The sequence below is a fragment of the Corvus cornix genome, chromosome 5, assembly GCF_000738735.6.
Source record: "Corvus cornix cornix isolate S_Up_H32 chromosome 5, ASM73873v5, whole genome shotgun sequence".
NCBI classification, from domain to species: Eukaryota; Metazoa; Chordata; class Aves; order Passeriformes; family Corvidae; genus Corvus; species Corvus cornix.
This window is the reverse complement of record NC_046335.1, coordinates 48,539,517-48,554,949: the sequence shown is the minus strand read 5'-3', so window position 1 is coordinate 48,554,949 and position 15,433 is coordinate 48,539,517. Positions and strand designations below refer to the sequence as shown.

The 15,433-nt window shown below is 38.3% G+C and overlaps 1 protein-coding gene across 3 annotated transcripts in view; it reads left to right on the top strand.

Annotated features, from left to right (window-relative positions):
- Positions 1-15,063, top strand: part of NAP1L4 (nucleosome assembly protein 1 like 4) — a 28,280-nt gene extending 13,217 nt beyond the window's left edge. Inside the window, exons 9-16 of one of the 3 annotated variants that reach the window (XR_005601975.1) lie at positions 792-931; positions 2,840-2,985; positions 4,846-4,868; positions 5,500-5,619; positions 5,913-5,942; positions 7,173-7,250; positions 8,421-8,458; positions 13,781-13,867. Coding sequence is in view for 2 of the 3 variants with exons in the window: in XM_039552415.1 (XP_039408349.1) it covers positions 792-931; positions 2,840-2,985; positions 4,846-4,868; positions 5,500-5,619; positions 5,913-5,942; positions 7,194-7,250; positions 13,781-13,819 (555 nt within the window). In the remaining variant the exon portion in view is untranslated. Of the gene's footprint in view, positions 1-791; positions 932-2,839; positions 2,986-4,845; positions 4,869-5,499; positions 5,620-5,912; positions 5,943-7,172; positions 7,251-8,420; positions 8,459-13,780 lie in introns of all 3 variants that reach the window. The other 2 variants (XM_039552414.1, XM_039552415.1) reach the window with 2 other exon arrangements.
- The last annotated feature ends 370 nt before the right edge of the window (positions 15,064-15,433 follow it).

The following is a 15,433-nucleotide window of genomic DNA, read 5'->3' as shown; positions in this document are numbered from 1 at the left end:
CATGGTGCAAGCAGTTTAGAAAGCTTTACAGATCTGAAAATTGATGCATTGTGGATGCTGTGGTTTTCTGTAACTGGAGCCTTTTGTTCTCCATGTAAGAAACTGAATCTCTGCAGACAATTTTTGGGTGCCAGAGGAAGTTCAAACATAAATAGAAACACCTGCTTCAGGCTGTAACCTGTTGAGACATGTTGGTTATAGGATTCAGTTTATAAAGTCAGTGTTCTTTTGCAGAATTTCCTATTATCAAATGGAAAAAACCCCTCTGGTTCCTGGTGGAGTGTACCATTTAAATAGACTCCTGCAATCTAAATTGTGCTTTAATTGGATATAAAATCTGATTCACTCTCTTAAGATCATGGTATTGATCAGACTTGGGGGAGCAGTGGAACCACTTGGTATTGTTCTGATGTTAAAGTGACTTCAGAATAACAACTTCTTCATCCCTAGTGCAAGGATGATGAGAGGCTTCCATAGGAAATGAAATCAAGACTTCTCTCAAAATACTTATTTCTAAGGTTGCTTTTAAGACAGCAGTTCTATATGTGAAGGTGAATGAAATGTACTAATTACCTGTTTAAATCTAAGCCAAGGTTGTTGTAGCTTCTTGCTGCATTTGAAATTCATTGACATTCTTAATTTCCTGCTTCTGCTGTAGTTTGAAATGTGTTTGCCATCAAATTACCTTTTTTTTTTTTTTTTTTTTGTATTTTCAGAGTTTGATTAATGATAATTATGCTGATGCACTATTTCATAGATGAAAGTTAGTGGTAACATAAAATTTCTTCCAGTCTTTCTCATTAGAGTTCCACTTTGGGCCCAATGACTACTTCTCTAACTCAGTCCTGACGAAAACATACAAGATGAAGTCGGAGCCAGACAAGACAGATCCCTTTTCATTTGAAGGACCTGAAATAGTTGATTGTGAGGGGTAAGGAAAACTCAAACTCAAAAAAGCTTCTGAAGTAAAAATGTGGGGGGTTTTTTTGCTTACTGTGATAATAATTAGTGAAGATAAAATTGTTACTGACTTCAAAACTGGGAATGTTTGTAGGGATAGTGATGATGTTAGCCTCAGCATGCAGAAGTAACAGATGCATAGATGGAGATGTATTTTAACATAGTGTACATTTGGACACCTTTCAAATTTAACAGCTCTCTAATTGAGGTAACAAACCTTTTATTTCCAGATAACTGGGTAAATTATTTTTAGTCATTACTTTTCAGACTACTCCCCTCCTTAGTAAGTGGCCTTAGACTCTCTTGGATTCTTATCATCTCCTCAGCAATTTTTATTCCAGCAGGAATTGATTTATTATTATCAGGCAGGAATAGGTCATATGTATCATGTACTCTTTCAGCTTGTTTTGAGGCTGGAACATAAAGACCATGCAGTTTGATTCTGGCAGCTGTGGCTAATGCAGCAAATTTTTTGAATTTTATTTTTACTGTTCTTGCAAAACATGTTCAGAAAACAGCTGTGGATGGTAAATTCTCGTGTCTGTCCTGAAAGTCTCAGTTGAACACCACATTAGAGTTTTTTGGGAGTGAAAGAATCATTCCATCTAATCTAACCCTTTCTCTTCCCATCCGTGAACTTTGCTCTATAACCAAATTTCAATGCCACACCAGAGCAGAGCTGGCACAAATGAAAAATGGCTTTTGTACTCTATTTTTCTCAGCATCTAAGTATTCTTTTCTGTTGGTGATTATTTGGGTTTTGGGGTTTTTTTTCTATTCCTTCAAGGATGTGTTTTGGTGGGTTTTTTGGGGGTTTTCTAACTCACGCTTAAGAAATGCCAAATACTTGGTTTTTTGAATGCATGCTGACAACCTCAAAACTTCTTGACTTTTAGTGCTACATTGAATTGAGCATTCACCTGCAGTGAGGCAAAAAGTCTGCTTGGATGTTTAGTGAAAGTTGTGCCTAAATAACAGACTACTCCATTTTGAAGAAAACTTAATTCATTATAGCAAAATATTTTCTGTTAAAGTATTACAAAGGAATGCTTTCTTAGGTTGCGGATTTGTCAGAACTTTGATTTCAGTTGATGTTTCCTGATGAAGGTATTAGATATGGTACAAGTAGAGCAGGAAAATGTTTCTGTGACTTGTTACACAGGTTAAGTGTAAAACTGGTGGCTGGCCATCTGTCTATAGGACAAGATATTTTTGAGGCACTTAAGGGTTACTGTGACACTGTTATTTCCATTACAGGTGAATTAGCTGTGTTTGCCCCTCACTCTTTGCTATGTGCAGTTTTGGGTAAAGCTTAGTTGAATGGAGACAGACTTTTTATTGAGTGTCAGTTTGTACAGCAGCAGAATGGAACTGAGATTAGGCTCTTTTCAGCTTGATGTGCTTGGCTGCCAAGTCAATCTAAGCACTGCTCTTTGGAGAGCTCAGACACTGCTCTCCCTGGCCACTCTTTGGACACGCATTTTTAGGGTAACTGGACACTTCCTTGACCTGTAGTGAGAGGATGTAATGCGTTGTTTCCTAATGGTCTGACTGGTGTGATTTTTTCTGAAATAGTTTAATCCTGTCCTTGGTGGCAGAAGTCCAGTTGTTGGGCCAAAGAGGTATTGAATTATGAGTAGAGTGGGGGCAGTGATTAGTCTGCCGAGACAAACTTGTATAGCATTTTCATTTAGGGAAATATTTGATATGTCCAAATACCCATCATCTGTAGGCCTATGATCCACTTCATATCTTGTCAAGTAGCTTTATCTAGAGAGTGATAAGCCATCTTGGCCTTGATGTTGCTGCTCTGCTGCTCAGTTCCTTCTTTTCCGTGGTGCCTTGTGTTAAAATGCTGTTTCTTACATGCTGTCTCTAGGTGTACTATTGACTGGAAAAAAGGAAAAAATGTCACGGTTAAAACAATCAAGAAGAAACAGAAACACAAGGGCCGAGGCACAGTTCGGACAATTACTAAACAAGTACCTAACGATTCATTTTTTAACTTCTTCAGCCCAATAAAGGGTAAGCTTAGAAATTAAGAATTTAGGATCCTTAAAATAGGTTGTGTTTTGCTTATATGTATTTGTATTTATGTGGCTTAAACATTCAAACTATTTATGCTGCTGCCTTGTAAACTGTCTGCTTACTAGAGGAGGATTGCAAACTCTTGCCCATCCAGATTATTTTGTTCTGATGTTATTCTGTAGAATTTGGCCAGTAGGTGTGCAGTGTAAACAGGATTCATAGTATGAAAAGAGTCTCATGTAGACTCTCTTAAAGAAGTTAACACGTTTTACCACAGGATGGCTCCATGCATCAGTTTGATCAGTTTCTAACATGCAAAAGAAATGTATTCCACTGTTGGTCAAGTTACAGCATAGCAGTTTGATCGAAACCTCTGTGTCAAGTGACAGAACTTCCTGTAGTTTCTTCTGTGATCAATTAGGGTTTCCTGATACTCCACATGGAATTTTGTCATTTTCCTTGTCTGATGTTAGATGTGTACTCACATATTAAACAATTCAGATGGATTCCAAAACCATTTTTTTTTTTTCTTGGTACATCTTTCATCATCCTCTTCTGCGAACATAGATGAAGGAAGTAGTTTATTTTGTGGACTAAAGGGGCCCTACAAGAAAGGTGGTGAGGGACTTTTTGCAAGGGCATGTAGTGACAGGACAAGAGGAATGGCTTTATCCCAAAAGAGGGCAGGTTTAGGTTAGATAATAGGAAGAAATTCTTGACTGTGGAAGTGGTGAGACACTGGAACAGCTTGCCCAGAGAAGTTACGTATACCCCATTCTTGGAAGTGTTCAAGACTGGATGGGGTTTTCAGCAACCTGGTCTCATGAAACATCTCCCTGCTCATGGCAGAGGGGTTGAAACTAAGTCATCCTTAAGGTCCCTTCCAGCCCAAACCATTGTGTGATTCCAGAGTTGTACTGAACAGAGTGGTTCTTGATTCTGTTGTGGGCTGTTATGAACTAGCTGTCCCTCCTAATTACCACTGCAAATCCTCATGTACATGGGGTAAGAAACACAGGATGATATGTATTTCCAAAGTTGGAGGTGGTTTGGTACAGAAATACCCTTTAAATTTTGTTGGTGCTTTGAGGAAGGGATGGAGATTTGTCTCCTGTTGTTATATTGTTCTTTTAAATACTTAAAGGGTACACTTCGGAATTAATTGTATGAGATAAGACACTGACATCTGCTGGCAGTTGACACTTGCATTTTCAACTTGAGAACAGACTAAACCAAATGATCACTTTTACAGTAGATCCCATGGTAGTGTAGAGAAGGGAAATACATTTTGATTTGTGTTGGGGTTTTTTGCATTGATTTGTTTTTTTTATTGTTGGTTAGTTGGTTGGTTTTGTCTTTAAACAAACAAAACACCCACCCTGTTCCATGCTGGTTACGGTACTGAGCCTCCTCTCAACGATGCTTTGCAGATTCTTGTCAAAATGTTCATCTGCTTGGTGCTAATAACTGTTTTGGGGGAGAGGAGATGATTTGTAGTGCTGTAGCCACATGAAGTTACTGTAATTACAGTATTTATATAGAAACTAAATATGTTGATCCACATGCCCTCTGAGCCCATCCTTGTAGAAAGAGTATTTCCTGTGCAAAAATCTTTGATGTACAAATGGCAGCTTTGGTGCTCTAACTACAACATATGAAATTCTTAAAAGTACAGTTTCTAGGTTTAATACTAATCTGAATTGTCATTATAGTTTTAATAGTTACCTTGTGAAGCCTTTATAACCTCAGTGTTTTCTGGTATGAGAAGGTCTTTATACTGTGTTTTGTCATCTTGAATGTTGAGGTGGGTGATACTATACAGGCTTTTCTTAAATTTGTTGTCTTTTCTTTTTGCAGTATCTGGTGATGGAGAGTCATTGGTAAGTTTTTGAAATGGCACAATTGCGCTTTGCCACATCCTTTTTGCCAAGTCACTGTATAGTGACTATAGAGTTCTTTTATCAAGTACTGTGTATTATTATTGTTATTTTTGCTTTTGACTAAACTGGGCTTCACCTTGATAAAGTGAAAGGATACTGTCGACTTCTCCAAGTAATCCGTTGACAGTTCACTGTTAGCCGACTTGCTGATCCAAAACATCTCCAGTGGTTGCTGTTGACAAGGTCATTATTTTCCCTGCCCACGCAGCACTCCTGCATGGCTGGTACCTGACTTCTTTAAAAATCAGTCTGGAGCATTCTGAACAGTTCTGTAATGTCAGATGCCAGAGCCAGCCAAGTCTTTGAGCTTTTAATAGAAGGTGCCTGAGCAGGACAGTAATGTGTGTATAGAAAGTAGGAAACTTGTACAGAAAATCTCAATTCTGCAAATCTAGATTTAGACTTCAGATTTTATTGTTACAAAGTTAAGTATACTGAAAGTACCTGTGACCTCAAGGTTGATAATGACAGGGTGATGTTTTCCCAAACCTGTTAGGTTGAAATATTTTCATCTGCTTCTGTGTAGCACATCACATTTGCAATAGAAAACTCAAACTGACTTGCCTTACAGGATGAAGACTCAGAATTCACTTTAGCAGCAGATTTTGAAATTGGACACTTCTTCCGTGAAAGGATAGTCCCTCGTGCTGTGTTGTATTTCACTGGGGAAGCTATAGAGGATGATGATAACGTATGTATGCAATTAGCGTTTTGTTTAGTAGTCAGCACATAGACAGAAAAATTCTCCTCCTTTGCTGATTAGACTAGTGGGAAGTATTAATAACATGAGAATAACAAAAAAAACCCTGAAGAGATTCCTGTTACTTGGGGACAGGAAAGAACCATTCAACTTGCTGTAAGTTGTTAATCTACACCTGGAAGGGGTTTTGTTTCAGTTAGTGTTTGAACATGCTACACATATTACTGCAGAAGTTTTTATGCAAATACCAGCAGAGCTAATTAAACCTTGGGTTTGTTTTTCAGTTTGAAGAAGATGAAGAAGGTGAAGAGGAGGTGAGATGCACACTGTATTTTTTATAGATAACTGATTACCTATTCCATTCCAGCGCCAGGAATAGTTCCTATATGGAGCAGAAAACAGTTGTTCATAAATGCCCTTGTGCATGGTACTTCTTTACAAAAGAGTTCAGCATTCATGACTTGCAAAAGTGTGGCTGGTTTTTCCTCTTCAGAAAAGTACTTTCTGCAAGAGCATTTATCCATGTTTTTTCTAGTATTTTGAAAGCTGCTTTCTGATGAGTCAAAAATTATAGACAAGGGTTTTTTTCTAGAGTGCTGCATGATAAGTATCTGTTCCTTAGGTGGTAGTGGAATTCAGCTGTCAGCTTTTAGTTGTCATAAGCTTGAAGACTGGGTCTTACTAAATATAAAGTAAAAAGGGGAAGTGTGTAACTGCTCAGTATAAAAGCTCAATTTAGGCTGGAATTTCTCGTATACTAAGAGCTCTGGTCTGTTTGCAGTAGTGTTGCATGAATACAAACACACTGTGAAAGGCTTTGCACAAAATCTCTAAATGTTACCACACTTAAATGAACTAATACCCTTTGCATTTTTTGCTTAACTGCTTTTACTGTGCTGTTCTCGCTAATTTGTCAAAGGTACAGCCCTGGCTGTCAGGTTCACCACACCAGAGTACATCAGAAGTTGTCAAGCTGCTTGATCTGATGTGAGCTAGCAGCCTTCAGCATGCAGTCTCTTTTTTCTCTGTGCTTAGGCTGTTAAGTGGCTAAACATTTTCATATTTTTATTTTTTAAGCTGGGTATTGATAGAAGTGTGTATGTGTATTTCTCATCAGTCTCCAGTGCCAGATGTTATCACTTGGATGTGGTTGTGTGTAAAACTGAGTGCAAAAATCCTGCACAGGAGTGCATAGCCTGTCCACAGTAATCTAAATAAACACTCTTTGGCGGGAGACCGAAACAAAGAACAAAATCAGACATATATACCTATTACCAGAATAAAGTTCCAAATAATTTGTTAGGTAGAAGTTTTAAAATTGCTGTGGGACTGCAGCAGCAGCTTACATAGGAAGGTTGCCTTAAGACATAGTGAAACCTTTATATAATCTTTTGAAGATTTTGCATTTAAAACTTCGAATTCTTTTAAACCAGCCCGATGTTGACATCTGAAACACTCTGGAATACAGTGATAACTTAATCTGCTACTTTGCTTTTTATCCATTACAAAAAGTTGCACTTTTAACCTGTTTTAATTTCTGTTAGTTTATCTCTATTTTGTCATAGGAGTTGGAGGGGGAAGAGGAGGGAGAAGAGGAGGAAGATGCAGAGAGTGATCCTAAGGTAAGGACTTTGTATGCTTAGTCATAACACAGACTATAATTATGAGCAGTGTAGCTAAGGGTATAATAGTTTGTGAAGAGATCAATAAATATTTTGAAACTCCCAAAAACACCCTAACTTCTGACTCTGCAGTGTTTTCATTATCTTCAGCACTCAAATTGCTCTTAAAAAAGAAGTTAATGTTTCTGTCAGTTGAGAAAATGTAGGTTTTGACTTCCAACAACCTGCACTAAGATAACTTCCAAACTGTGTGCCTTTGCATCTTAATGGCATCTCTGTGTAGTGCTGATATATAGTTTTCCTTTAGAAAGGTCATATTCATATGTTCTTTGGCTGGACTTCAAGTTAGAATTAGTCTGACAAATCTCAACTAGCTTGTTTGTTTATTTTCTTTTCCTTAGAATTGTTCTTTATCGTTGTCCTGATGGCTGCAGGTTAGACTCCACGTCTGTACTTGGTTAGAAATCAAAAAAAAAAAATCAGTCCTCAACTTTGAATTTTAAATTTTATGATACCTGGCTTAAAATTCAGCCTTGAAGGGTTAGTGTTCCTTCTGACAGGTATTTCTCAGTTCTTCAGTCATGGTAAACACTTATATTTGGTGAAGCTGGGATAGTGATGACAGACTTGTGTTCATTTAGTTCTTAAAACATCAGCTTTCAATTTTTTATAAAGACAGATGAAAAAATGAAAGGCATGCAAAACTGCTTGATCTTTGGATGAAAGTCTTAACAGCAGCTTGACATGTCATTCTTCTGGTGTAGTTTTATGCACATCATCGTATCATTAGTAAATGCTTTTTGTCACTATCAAGCATCAAGTTTGGTTTTCTTTAATGATAAATTCTGTATACTAAAGAAAGTCTGTCTTGTACAAAGATCGATCAAACAGGGTTAGATGGGCAGAAATCAATATTCTGACTGCTCTGTAGGATCAAGATGCAGTGGTGTACCTGTTATGGGAAAAAGTTGGACAGCTGAGAAACAGTGCTAGTTCTATATCAACATATGTTTGTGTGAAGTATCAAATATGCTTCTAGAGGATCTGGTATTCTGTAGGGAAAAAAAGTTTAAGTTATCTTGGAAGGTTATGGTTGTTGCCTCCTGTATTATTTTGTACATTTCACTTTTCATCCATGCTGACAGTTCCTTTCAATTTTTTCCCATTTAGGTGTAATATAAGTCTGTTTATCATTCATACATTTCTAGGTAAGGTGGAATTCCATTCATACGTAACTTCCAAGAGTCCCATTTGTAGTCATGCAATGTGGTTTGTTTTCTAGGGTTTTCTGTTTTGTTTTGTTTTTTTTTCCTTGTATGGGGAAAAGAAATGGGGGAATGGTGACTTCAGAGTTTAGGTTTTATTAGTAAAAAATAGAAAGAAATGGGTGTAGAGATGAGTGCCTTTAAATAATATAATTAAAGTAGATTTTTCAGAATGACACTCTGCCTTCCTGGCACACTTTCTGTTTTGCCTTTGTAGCAATCAAACTGTATTTCATATACACATGATAAAAGATACTGAGACTTGTCAGACTTCATTTTTCCTTGTTTCTGGTTTGATGTTGCATCTCTTTACTGTTTCTAATGCACTTGCAAATTATTTCTTAAATATCTTCTCTGATCTTCTTAAAATCTTGTAACATCAGCTTACTTAGTATGACTTTTCCAGCATCTTATTTATGCTGCCTGATAAAGGCAGGCAGTCACTCTTAGAAGCCTTTTCTTGATCTCATGATTCTGCACAGATATTGTTCTTCTGCTCATCTGTCTCTTTATTTAAAAGAAGAAAGAAAAAGTTCTTTGTTGGATACTGTCATCTTTCACCTTCCATCCCATTCCTCACAGAGAACAATGCCTGCAACAGCCTCCATACTTCTTTCCCCCACCTGCCCTTCCCCCAACCCCCCCCACATTTAGGCTTCTGTCCTTTTATTTTAATTATTTAGAAGAAGCTATAATCCTTCCAGCTCATTCCCTCTGCATAGATAATGCCCTTCTTTGCCTTTGTTAAACTCAAAATGGAGCTGTGCTTCTGTGTTGGTTTTTGGTGCGGGTGGTTCACCTGCAGTAGCAGAACATCCGTTTGTCACAGTGGCTTGTCTGTTGTCCTGCTGCAGTCTCTCACACAGCTGTGTTCCCTCCCTATGGTTAAAAATTGTCAGCCACTGGCTCCAGTTTTTCAAGTCAACTTGGAATTCTTTTATTTTGTCCTTTGACATTCATACCCCAGTCCTGTTTTCTATTCTTTCTCCTGCTCATGCCATTTTCTGGTGCTGTTTCTCCTTGTTCCTTGCCTTTCTTTGCCTTTTAGTTCCCACCCCCTGCTATTCTTACCTAGAATAGTTTTCTTTTTCACGTACACAAAAATACTTGGTCTGTTTTCTTTTCAAATCCAGTTTCTCCTTTTCAGTCATTTCCATACTACCTCCTCCTTTATTGTTGTAGTACATTTGCTGCATGTCAACACTTTCTGCTTTGTTAACTTTTCCTCCTTCCTTCCTGTGAGTTTTAAGTACATTTGAGTTGTTCAGATACAACCAGATCATTATCATCTCTTACACAAAGCACTTGTGCCATATATAAGTTGTGGCTTTGGATGACTGAGCAGTCAGATGATTTGAAGTAGCTTCAGAAGTTGCTACAAAACTGGACAATGTAGTTTGTTTTGTCTACTGTATTTTTCTATGTGCTTGCATGTCACATTCCTTTAGCTGCCTTTATTTCACCTTACTGAGGCTGTGCTTAAATTGAGGAGTAGCTGACAGGGTAATGCAGAGTGCTGGTTTGAATCATGAGCAAAAGAGCTGCTGTGTGTGAGACTGCATGGGCTTCAAGGAGCTTTGTCTTCTGAGTTATAGTGGCAGGACCTGTCAGCAGCAAATTCATTTCCAGAACCAGCTGTGGAAGAAGGCAGTTTAGGTTAGGGTTAGGGTTGCTTCCTTAACTCCAGTTAGCTCTGGGTTTACATCCTGTGTATATATTTGATATCCTTGCTTTTTCTCATTCAGTAACATGGAATAGGAGATAAAGATAAGGTTCAGCTTTAGGTCCTATGATTGGACTATTTCATTAAAGATGTTTCAGAAAGGCTTTCTACCTTCTCCACTGGAAAGGACATCAGGTTTAGTGCCTGCTGCCTGCTTTGTTCCCGCTGTTGGCAGCAGAGTTCTTGGGGGGTCAGATGAGATCTTGATGATCTGCCTGTTCCTGCATGGCTACTTTAGCAGATGGGAAGCTTCCCAAAAACTGAATTGGAAAAGTAAGGAGATAGAGACTTGATTGCTCTTTGAATCACCTAGGAATGTATCTTGCCTAGTGTGTATAAACACTGAATACTAATAGAAATTCAGTGTTTTCTTCAGCAGGCTCTGTTTTGAAAAACAAAATTGCTAAAATAAGTGGTATTGGTATTTTGGACTTGCATCCCCATCCTCTAGGATACCAGTTTAACTGGATGAGTAGGCATGGTGGGGTTTGTGTAGGAAAGTCATGAAAGCAGTATTAACTCAGACCTGTTTTTCTTCTGTTTTAGCCCTCTGTTCTTGCAAATTTTAGGGGAAATTTTTAATTCTGAGCAAGTGATGCAATAAATGAGTGGCAGTAACAAAAAGCTTTATATTGATTTTTGTTAGCAAAAGAGAAAAAATAGGGGGAGTCTCACTCAGCTTGTTCATATCCACTAGAATGGCATCTCAAACTGAAATTAAAGGCCCAGAGTAGTTTAAACTCCTTGCACAGAATAAGTAAATATGAAATACTTTAAAGTTATAAAAATTTTAAAATTCTACCAATTTTAAGATGAACTTAAGTCTGTTTATGGTTACTGTAGAGAATCTGTTTACAACAAGAAGAATTCTCATCTCTGTAGCCCTGGTAGTGATCTTCAGTATGTGTGTTTACTGTTAAATTTATTTTAAAATAAGATGCAATTCCTCCTTGTCTTTGCCAGTTGAAGTCTCTTTGGTCTTTATTGCCTGGCTGATGCACTTCACTACCTTTCTAAGATACCATGGGGAATTAATTTAGGGAAGTAGAGTATGAATGGAAATCTTGCTGGGATGGGGTGATAAATGGCACAGGGGCTAAGGCAGATCAGTGATAGTGATTGGCTGACCCAGTGTCACCAAGTCTGGGCTCTGCAGGGAGATCAGGCTCAGGCTGTAAGCCCAGCCTGAGGGAGTGCGGATGTCAGTTCTCCATCACACTCACAGCTTGGGGTCTGGCCCCCTGATACCAGAGCTAGCAGAGGCCAGAGATGAGTTTCAGTGTGCATTGTGCCTGCTGGAGCAGCTGTAACTGGAAGGGAGTTGTGGTCTCTTTGTGCTGGTGTCCTCTGGGATTAGGCTGTGAGATGCTTTGCATGAGGCTGAAGGTAGCTGTAGGCAGCGTGGAGCTCATGTGCTGGCTTCCTCAGAAAGGGCTGTGCTGTGTGTTAGAATGGTGGGAGAATATGGATTATGTTGGAGTCTGGGTCTGAAATACTGCCTTGATACTTTGGGCCTGCTTAAACATTTTGTTTGGCCAACACAGATACACCCTCAAGTGTAAGCTAAAAATAGCATAAAATAGCCATATTTGTCTCAAAATCCTCCAGTAGCTGACTCAGATCCGGGAACCCCTCGAACTGTATTTATTTTTTTTTTTATCTGAGAGCAGTAATCAACACTGAAAGGTCCTTAAAAAGGAACTTTGTGATCTCTGTGACTCAGTTTTTACAGGATAAACAGTTACATGCAATAAATATGTTTTAAGTGTTTACAGAAAGAAGGAAAAGATAATGAAGTTTATTAGAAAATATAACAAGTGTTTTGGTTGATCTTTAAAATTTGGTGGAAATGGTTGCAGTGGTCAACCTATGTGTGCCTTGATCTAAATATACCGGGTGAGTAGGAAGGAAGGAGGGAGATGGAAAGATTTTTAAGTGCATTTTAAATAGCATTTTAAATAGTTTGTTATTTTATCGTGGCTCTTATCCAGAATGCAGGGAGGGAGAGGAAGTGATGCTTCACACTGCTCTGGGCATGTTTAAATACCAAGCAGTTAAAAGAAAAATACAGACCTTTAGAAAACTTTTGGTAACATGCTGCTGGGTTTTGCCTGCCCCTAAAAAAAAGGAATAGCATGCAATGTACTACCAGTGGCAGTTAAATTTTAATTCAAGAGCAAGAATGCTAATTTTGTGTTCTGTGCAAACATATCCCTTTTCCTGTATTTAGTCCCCAATCAGTGCAGTTTAATTCACATCAGTGTTACTTGGAACTTCAGGCAGATGAGAGAGAACAAAGGTAAAGTTAGCCAGGTTGCTGGGGGAGGAATACCACAAGGAGGAAATCTGAATGGTCTCAGACACATCTGTGCATTTGGCCTTAATCCTGACTTGCAGTGGGAATGATAGTGACCACTCTGACCCTAAAGCAGTTTAGGTGAGGAACAGAAAAATATCCTGGATATAGTGCAGATTATCAAGGGCAAACTTCATGATAAGGAAGTTTAAATTAGTTGCACCTATTCTTCCTCACTAGAGGCAAAATGCGTCAGTTGTCTTAGCTCTTGGTTACTTGATGTATACTGAACTTTGGCATGAGTACATCTTTTATAACACATAAACCTCCTCTTTAGGATAGTACCTAAGAAACATCTTACTTTGCATGAGTGATGTTCTGGGTGTTGTGTTTTATACCTATATTTTTCTTTATTAGAGTTCAGCAGGATTCTGTTACTGCTGTTTGTGTATAATAAACTATATTAAGAATGGTAAGGGGAGAAGCAAAGTGGAAATTCACTGAATAAATTCTGCTTTCTAAGAATGCTGTTTTACATTGCAAAAAAAAGCAAGAAGTGCAGTGTAAATCTGAAGTTTTTAGCTGTTTGAGTACTTGTTCTCATTCCCAAATACACTTCCTTTTGCCAAAGGGGAAGTTGTTTTACTACCTAATGAAGGTGTTTCTACTTTTACATATTCAGATTAACATATGGAGTTCTTGCCCAGTGTTAAATTGTTGAATAGTTACCTGCTGGTGATGCAGAACCTAGCAGAAATCAACACATTAATTACATTTTTATCACCTTAGCAGAAAGGGCAAGGCTCCTAAGGAAAAACTCAGACGTGCTACAGAATAAGCAGCCTGCCTTCCTCCCTCCTCAGAGCTGGAGGAGGTGGCAGCTGGTTGTTAAAATTGTTTAAGAGGGCTGGAAGTCAAATAGAACCTGTGGTTGGGGGGAGTAGGTGGTGGTTTGCTTTCTTGTTTGTGTGAACCTTGGTCTACAGGATGCAGTGTTAACAGCACAAAAGAAGATTAAAAATTATGGGGTACCAAGCAGCTGGGGGCAAGGGGAAACCCAGTAAATGTGGTGACTCTGTTGGACCTTTATAATGTAGCTTGAGTTTGCATGTAGCATTTTTGTACATGCTAGTGATACCTAGTTAATTCAGAACTGCATAGCCAGTTTCTGTTTATTTGTTGGAGTGTTTTCTTTTATGCCAATTTGATTTTTAACTGGTTATTTTCTTTTTTTCCTTTTATACAGAAAGAGTCCAGCCAACCTGCTGAATGCAAACAACAGTAATAAGGAAATACCACTTGGAAGTGATATTTGAACAACTTGTAACAAATAGTTGGATACCTGGCCTGCAGTTCAGGATATTTTATTGCTGCAGCACAATCTTATTAACAATGCTTAAAATTAATTTGTTTTAAAATGCATGATTTTCACTAACTTTATTGCTTAACATGTACAGTGGCAACTTCAATGCATTTGGGAAATCTGAGGTTTAAATAAAGCACACTCTACAGCCGTTGGTACACTGTAGCTCAGTATGTCAATAGGCCTTTAGAGCCTTTTGCCCTATGCATAGGGGAATAGTCCAGACTACCATGTGAGGATTATCCATTTTCTTGTTAAACATTGAAAATCGTGGAATAGCAATGTGCTGAGAAGCTAAAGTAAATGGATTACATGTATGGTAGCTGAAACAGATAGAGCAATATGACTTTTTTGCTAGTTCCCTCCCCCCTTTTTTAATGTTTCTCGCAACCTACAAATTGAACTAGTGCTTGAGCAGCTTTAAATGTCATATTTATTATCTCAGTACAACCAGTTGAGTTGAAGTAATTTTACTTCATTGAAGAGGGTGTCATATTTGAGACTTAGTTGTTCATCTTACTATTTATTTATTCATGTTTGTAAGTACTTTGACAGAATTAGTGCTTTTTAATAGTTTTTAATATACTTGAAAAATCTTCTTCCTCTTTTGCATACAATATGGGTACTTGTAAAACAGGTAATTCAAAGTGGTCTCAATGTAGTAGTCTAGACAGAAGAAACAAACTCACATCAAAATGACAACTCTTCTGGATGAAGATCAAAGTGCAAAGGCCAAACTGTTGCTGTTGGTGGAAGTGGGTTGCAGCCAAAGAACCAGACAATTTCCAGTAGTCTTATTGCTTAGTGTCCAGCATGAAAGGACCTTTCACTATGAACACGGAAACTTATCAGAGTGAATCAGTTCAATAAATCTGAAGTTTGGGTGTCTTACTTGCAACACTGAAATTATTCCATTCCACAATTTGTTTTATTTAAAGTTCTGAAGTCTTCAAAACTACCTTTTGTTGTTGTGTGGCACTTAAGGTACACATTTCTAGTTTCAGCATCCATTGCCAACCTCTGGCAGCAGTTGAATAGCAGCTGTATCAACACTGTGACCAGGCATGTAGAGTGCTCCAGCCTTACCTTACACATTTGTAACTTAATACAGTGTTTTCAATTTGTACAGAATAGATAGAATATTCTATTAAAGTTGTGAAACATGATTGGTGGTGCCTGTCTGGTCCCTAATGCTTCCCAGGAGAAATGCACATCTCGTTGTGAATGGTGGAGTGTTTAACACAGCACATTCCAGCTGTTTGGCCGTACAGCTCCTGGCTCAACATCTGCCTTTGCCAAAAGCCAAAACAGGAGCCCTTGTAAATACTGCAGTGCACAGTTCTTTGATGTAAATCAGAACAAACTTGCTCAATTTGCAAGCAAACAGTCTGGCATCTTTTGTAGGAGTTGGGGTTTTTAGGGAGGCAGCATCATTACAAGATTCCACATGATCCGTGCACTTTGGTCAGGGATTGAATGAGGTGCTGGGGGCCAAACAGGTTTATGAATGGGAAGGTACTCCCACATCTGACCTCA